Source organism: Clytia hemisphaerica, unplaced genomic scaffold, assembly GCF_902728285.1.
Source record: "Clytia hemisphaerica strain Z4C2 unplaced genomic scaffold, Clytia hemisphaerica genome assembly, whole genome shotgun sequence".
Classification (NCBI taxonomy): domain Eukaryota; kingdom Metazoa; phylum Cnidaria; class Hydrozoa; order Leptothecata; family Clytiidae; genus Clytia; species Clytia hemisphaerica.
Window position 1 is genome coordinate 1 of NW_027103297.1, and position 7,875 is coordinate 7,875.

Consider the following 7,875-nt stretch of genomic DNA (forward strand, 5'->3'; position numbering starts at 1 on the left):
AACATAATGACTTCATTGGTCTATTCAATTTATATCCATACAGGGGGGTGAAGGAGCTTTTCCAGAGGCTAATCTGAAAGAAAAATGTCCTAGAGGACTAAGGAAAGTTTGTTTATTTTTCCATGGGTGAAAGACTGGTTTGGAATCTGAATGTTTTCATGCATGTACGTTGTTTTAGAACATTTCCTTTTGAACAATTATGTTATAATCTCGAACTTAAACATTTAAAATACACCCTATACCTGCCTATACACGTTTTTAAAAATGGCTTTCATTTTACAGTATTTAACCTTAAGATACCGTTGGTACTTTTCATAAGTTGGTGAGTGTTTACAAGTTTTGAACATATTTATATTATTGTAAAATCTTTCTATTTAACAGAGTTAAGAATAATTCCAACCTCGTTCCCTGTGTGTTATCAGCTTTTGTTATGCTTGATAGCGTTTGGCTGGCGTCTATCAGTAACGTAAATAAAGCCTGGAATACACGGGGACGAGGTTGGAATATTATTTGAAAGATAATCTTTATAATTGATCATTGATCTTTGAATAAATTTACATTATTTTAGAAAATCTAACGAAATAAAAAAATTGAAATAAAATTTTATAAAAAAAATCGTCCGTTCTTTTCACCTCTCATGTCAAAGCATTTGTGTCAGATATTCGAAAGAGTAATTCGGAGAAGTTGGTTTCTTCTCTGGATCAATTAAAAAAGTCGTTTCCATTGTAGAAGCGCTTCGATCTGGAATTTTAATCCGGATATCTTGATCAACGGCGTTGTCCGTATTGTCTCTATTAGAAGGATTTCCAGTTTCCGGGGTTGTTCCGTTTGCTTGGTCCGAGTTCCGTTTACTTTCCGATGTATCACTTTCCTCTTCCTCCTCTGAGACATTTTCGGCTTCCGGCATTCTTTTACCCGTCTTAATTTTATAATTACGTAATGCTTCTTTAGCCAGAAATTCTTGACGTTTAATTTTTAAGTCTAGTGAGCGTGGACGGTCAGGGATGATCCAGGCTAAAATACGACCAGCGGCTGATACAATCCATTGGAAGAGGAAGGCAAACATTAGCCTGATTGTCATTAAATACCAATGAACCATGCTAAACTCGTGCGATTCGTTGTTCACGTGGAAACCAGGATATCTGATATTGAAAATATGAAAATCTTTAAAACTGAAAAATTTAGATCGACATTGTAAAAATAAAAAATCTCTACAATCAATCAATCAATCAATCAATCAATCAATCAATCAATCAATCAATCAATCAATCAATCAATCAATCAATCAATCAATCAATCAATCAATCAATCAATCAATCAATCAATCAATCAATCAATCAATCAATCAATCAATCAATCAATCAATCAATCAATCAATCAATCAATCAATCAATCAATCAAATAGTTACCTGCACACTGTCTTGTTCACCCTCTTAAAAACATGCGTCTGCAGAATTTCAATTTCCGGCATATTCAACGGACTCTCATCTGGCGAAAAATCGGAAATATTGAATTTAGATAAACTCCATTCCACATATCCGGTTAACGTCATATCCGGACTATACCGGTACTTGTAAACCAAACGTGGAATGAACTCGGATGTTAACGAAAGGACGAAACCATTTACCAAAACGGCAATCTAAAACGAATGTGAAATTACGTTACGTGGTGTTCTAAATTTACATCTCAAGCAAAAGCGTGCAGAGACATAAAAATACTCAATACTTAATTTTGTACTAGCGTCATATTGAAGAGAAAAATTGAACCCAAACAAAATTGAAGTCGCTGCCTTTTTTGACATTTCTTTAAAATTGATGTTTGAGTTTTTTTGGACATAACTTTTGAATCAATGAATTAAAATCAAAAAGTAAAACACCAAAATTGGGCTTTCCGAAACAATTTTTGAAAAATCTCTTTTCTACTGACTACAATATCAAATCAAAAAGGGTAATTTGTTTCTGGCACACCCGGTACGTCTCATATACACGTCTCTTTTATAAAAGAACATCCAAAATTCTTGAAGCCTTCGGATGTTCTTTACTTTTTCAGATTTAAGCCTAAAAATGTTCTTAACATGTTCTTACTTTCGCCATTTTGTGGGTATTTCTAAGAAATCAGGTGTTTAGAGTCCTCAAAGCCTTAAAATGTTCTTAACTTGTTCTTAAAATGTTGGCCATCAAAGCCTTATGTTCTTATATAGTTTGTTCTTATAAAAAAACGTGTACTCACCGTCGTTAAAGTGACCAGTATATCATACCACACACCGATCCCTTCCGATTTGTATGCGATCGGCCGTCGGTATGCTTTGATCATATTGATGGCATCGATACGGATTTCGATCAAGTTTGTGATGAGAGCAATGAGTGGAGCCAATGGGAATGCAGCCACGAACATCGTCACAAATCCGTACTGTAAAACTGGAGAATGGAAAGTTCCGTTAGAAAAAGAAGAATATATACTTAACAGACGATTGAATACAGTATCGTGTTGGCAGTTTTAACTTGCTTGACACTAATGGCTTGGCTTTGGAATTCAGTGTCACATGCAGTAGATTTTCCCCTTAAATCCAGGAAGCAAACCAAAAACTGCGGTCCTCTGGAATAAATCAAAACCGTACAAGAACTTTTATCATAAAATTATAGCAGATAATTTATAGAACAGCCTAACAGAACGGCCATATTTCAATTGGAGACATGAGTTTGATTCCACCACTTAGGCTTAATCAACTTAAAACCAACCTGACAACAGATGCTGGTATCTTTTTTCGCGCACAGTAAACCCATAGGTCTACTATGTGCTTGGAATTAACCATCTGAGCAAAATAAAACTTATAACAATAATTTGTTTCGCGCCGAAATCTCAAAAATTGTATTTTTTTTCTTATATGGTATTCAAATTTAAAACAATAAAGCTATACTTTGTTGTCATCCCCAGTTTTTTAGTGTTAGGCAGTCCTTACGAAAATTGAATTTGCTTATTCGTCAGATTGTTTGTTCTTTACGCACCCCTTTAAAGGTTCAGCGCGGTGTACAGAAATGGTGATCTGACCCAGGCTACCTAAAACTAAGTGTGAAAATAAGTTGACTTAAGCTTACCAACTTCCTGATATTCCCAGAACAATTGTAATTCTTCTTGTTCGGCTAGTTGGTAATCGGCTTCCCATACAGTCATGTTTTCATCAGATTTGATGTTGTTTCTCCATCGGTTGTACTTCTTTTGTAAATATCTGAAAGTAGCGGATGGAAATATTTCACCTTTTTTACCCTGACCTTTTTTTATAAACAACCAGTTTGCTAAGTCTCGATTCCCCGAAATTAGCCATTTTTTTTCACTTTCTCGTAAAGTAAAAGCTTTTCAGATAACCTAAGTAAGGCAAACGATAGCCCTTGACACAAGAAGCATAACATCAGGGATTGTCAAAGCAAATTTTCCAGAAAAACCATGAGCTAGAGGGCTAAGCAACCCCAAGCTCAGACTCGGAAATTGGAGTTGCTTTTATGTATTGGGTAACAAGGCAGACTCCATGCTTATCGTTCAGTAGCACAAATTTTCACCAAAAATTTAACATAAATAGCCGGAAAATAGTTTTATCGGTGTATGCACTTTCTTAAAACTCAAAATGTTTTAGAACATCAAAAAAAAAATTAACAACATCTAAAGTTTTTTAAACCCGCAGATATTTTAACCTTTTTGAGTTTAAAGCCTACTAAAAATCTTTGAATATTTTTTGTGCGATTTCTCAAGAAACTGGTGTTGTTTTAGAGTCCGCAAAGCCTCAAATTGTTCTTAATGTTCCGGCCCTCAAAGTCTTTTTATATAATTTCTTCTTATAATAAAGATGCATTTTTTCCTCAATATTTTCAAATTCAGAACAGAAAATAGGATACTGTATGTAAACTTTTAAGTATTTCCAATCAAACATCAGTTTGGATTTATGAAATGAGAGGGGATTCTATTATTAAGTGCGTATAGAAAAACCAGTCGTAACAATGGACCATTCCATTTTATATCCATACAGGGGGTGGACGAACATTTCCAGAGGGTATTCCGAGAAAAATTTCCAGGGGGTGTTTTTCATTTTTCCAAGGGGGCAAAAAGTTATTCTAAAATTTCCAGGGGGTAAAAGCCTGATTTTAGTTCGTCCACCCTCACTTAAAGGTATGAAAAGAATCTTTCCAAGGGTATTTTTTGCTAACTTTGACATTTTCGAGGGCGTATCCACGCATTTTTTTTACTTGAATAGGTTCGTCCACCCCCCTGTATGGTTTTTTAATGAAACAGCGCAATCGATATGTTATGGAACAAATAAACAATACTTACGGCCAAAATATTTCGACGAAATTTCCCAACAACTGTTGTCCACCCATCAAAATGACCAATTGTATACAAAGTTCAAGAAAGCAACCTTGCTCTGAACATCCTTCAAGGCGACTTCTCTTGGTCCCAAACCTCCTATAATTACCAGGGTATCCAACGAAAAATTCACTTTTGAAGAAAGCAACATAAAAAACGGATGAGAACATATTACAGAATTGGAACCAGAACATCTTCAAAGTGAAGGACTTCTCATAAGAAGTTCGTGTTCTTGGGTTCTCCCATTCTGTCATAATCAAAGCTAATTTGCGATAAACCAACTTTAACACGTTAATGACGATTAAATTAATCGTAGCTGCTGTCCCGGTCACAAATAGTTTTGAATTTTTTCTTAAACGACCATCAGCTGCGATAAGGATCCCGAAAATGACGGCACGATATACGATAACGCCGATTAAAGCTGCGATTACGAGTGCGATGAAGAATAATACGACTGAAGCTTCACCGGCGATTTTGAGCATTTGTTCTTTTTTGGATGCGATCGGTTCCATTTTTCGCGTTATTGGATTCTGTTTGAATTTCTTGGCCGATGCTGTGTATTGAGGTCTCACTACTTCTTCTTCACAAAAATCCATCGTGTGCCATTCATAAGAAAGACTCCACTGTTGTCTTTTCCAATATTCCAGATAAAATACAGACCAGATTGAAATGAATACGGCGAAAATGGGAGTACCGTCGTTATCGAAACAGTGAGTCATTTTGGAGTAAGTGCATGAAGTGTTGTGTAAGAAATAGTACGAACAAACTTTATCGCATAATGGACACATGAAAAATGGCTTTTCCGCGTTACATATTTCTTGTACAGGTATAAACCATAAGTTTGATAGACAACCAAAAAAGAAGAAAATCAAACCAATCAGGGAGGCTGGAACGAGCCACGTGGTATAGAACCCAATCCACGCAAAATAAAACGCGATTTTAACACCGAAGTATTCTTTAATACCTTCAATGGGTTGGTATTTAAAAATTTGTCCGAATGACGCCCATTCACGGGATAATTTTTGACGGTTGTTTAATAAAGGTTCGTTTTCGTTGGGTTCGAGCAAGCCGTCATGAATAGGGTAGGCGGCCGTTAGAACGCCTTTTTCTAATAATCCGTCTTTCCCGATTTCATCATCATTATCACCGTACTTCGTGCTTTCCAGGATGTAAGCTACTATCCGGGACCTTTCCGTAGGTGAAAACATTTTTTCTGGGTTATTCCCGTTATGAAATTCTTCGACTCGATCTTTATCGAAGTTGTCGGCAAAATATGATTCGGGTTTGGAGAAATATGAATTGTGAACGAGGAATGGGTTTTTCTTGTTCCACCATTCTAAAATTCGTTTGGTCAACTTCTCATACCTAGGAACAAAAATTGTATGATTATGAGTGAAAATATTTAATAGATTCCACACATTCAGGATTCCATAAAATATTTCCTCGAAAAGAACATCAATATTAAAAGAAGATCCCAATTTATTTAGACAAACAACATCCAAAAACATCGAAGAACCCCCCCTCCCTTCAGTGGAATCCAAAAGAAATTCTAATCACGTTATCACGCCAAGAATATCTTCTCATCATTCGCCATCAAACCAAAATAATTCTCTTATCAACCAGACATAACGCTTTTTGAACTCGAAGATTACACCATCACGCCATCACGCCATCGAACCGAAATAATTCTCTTAAATAAATCACATATCAACGCTTTTTGAACTCATAGATCAATCCATAAAAAGCCCAATCATGCCACCACGCTGGGGGCCTCGTCGAACGTTCAAAGAGACCGAACAGAAATTATTCCATGACGTCATTTTTCCCCTGTTTTGGCGTACCAGTATTACCGACAACGTCGTATGTTACGCTAGCTGGGTAGTCATTACCTCATCCCTGTTTTATGGAAATTTAATTCAAAAACGGATACATACCAAAGCATGACAACGATGTCGTTTTTGACGGTTGGTAAACGGACATTCAAATCTTCTGCTGTGTCAGCAAGAACGTCGAACGGAGCGTGAACATGCCAAAAATAAGTCTTTTCATCCTGGAATTGATATAAAAGTTACATGTTTTTTATCTTGATATGTGCAAGCTATAAAAGAAACTTACTTAAGAGAAACACAGTGGTCAAACCCGGGTTTTTTGGGTGCTTCTGTTAGAAAATTTGACGTCGTCTTGACTTACGCATACAAAGGATAGACTACACTTCTCATTATTTTAAGAAAGAGAGAATCGTTTTGGGTAAGGTTGCACTTCCAGCTTCCAGAGGAAAATCAGCACCTTTGGAACGCTAACCAGTTACCTAAGTCAACATAAGATTTTTCCGTACCCCTAGAAAACACCACCTTTTACAGTTTACGACTGGCTATCCGGAAATAAAACAGCGGAAACATCCTGGAAAGGTTAGTGGAACCTCAGCTTCAATCTAAAAGATTGAGTCTGAAAGGAGATCAAAGGCTCAAGGTAGATAATCAAATGTTTATCAATCGAATAAAAACATACTCTCTAACCGAATTAATCGCTTTAAGAATATCTTAAACGATTTTCACGGAAAACCTTGAAAATAAGATTTCAATTTCAGCTACCACAATTTACAATATTAGAGTTAATTCTGCTCCATAATGATTCTTTATAATGAAAACCGCTCTCCTTACCTGCGACATGAAAGGCTTCGAAATCTTGAGTCTTTTCTTTTTCAAATTGTGGAAATATTTCTTTCGCAGGTAATCAAGTTCTCGTTTTTTCTCCGTCAAATCATCATAACGATCGAAATTCTTGGCAGCCAACACAAAATCAATATTTAGTTTCTGTTTCTTGTGCTGGAAATGCTTATTGGATTTCTTCCGATGACGCTTGTGCCCGTCGACCGTAGATTTTCCGTTTGCCGAGTTTGACCGACGCCCGTTTGATTTTCGGCTACTTCCGGTATCCGTGAAATCCGTAAAATCGACCAAATGTTCATTTTCGCTTGCAGACATTGTGATTTATTCAGGATGGTGACAACTTTAACTTTAAGGAAAAGTAAAAAAACATCAGATATCCGATTTAATAAGAAACAAATATTTGCAAACTTTTCAGATATTTACCTCTTCATTCGAAGGGTGATATTAATCAAATGTTTATAATTTTCTGAAAATGACCCAATGTGAAATGTAACCTCACTAATTCTAGCAACTACTGATGAAAAATTGGAGTCAAAATTTCAAGAATTCAGGCACTGTTATCACAAATCTTCGCACTGTAAAATTTTAGAGAAGAAGTAAAAAATGAAACAAGAAATACTTTTGTTTATGAAAACCAAGATATTATCTTAAATCTTTGTTAGTAAATCAAGAATAAGTTTCAGGTAAAACAACGTTAAGTTAAAACTCGTCCTAAACTAACATTAAGATTTTCTTTGAGAGAAACAATTTGTTATACAAACTTCAGTTCTTCATAAAATTGAGTAAACTTTAATCGCGTTTCAACCGCGTTATAACCAAATTTTTCCAAACATTTCGAAAACAAACATTCTCT

At 35.7% G+C, this 7,875-nt stretch overlaps 1 protein-coding gene across 1 annotated transcript; it reads right to left on the minus strand.

Moving 5' to 3' along the window:
- Positions 1 to 523: 523 nt before the first annotated feature.
- On the minus strand, positions 524 to 7,390 carry LOC136810728 (anoctamin-7-like). Its single transcript, XM_067067333.1, has 7 exons — positions 7,014 to 7,390; positions 6,288 to 6,403; positions 4,321 to 5,718; positions 3,096 to 3,226; positions 2,230 to 2,417; positions 1,410 to 1,639; positions 524 to 1,142 (listed from the first exon to the last, which is right to left on the minus strand). The coding sequence occupies exons 1-7, from the start codon at positions 7,335 to 7,337 to the stop codon at positions 641 to 643; spliced, it is 2,889 nt and encodes a 962-aa protein (XP_066923434.1). The 5' UTR covers positions 7,338 to 7,390; the 3' UTR covers positions 524 to 640.
- Positions 7,391 to 7,875: the final 485 nt, after the last annotated feature.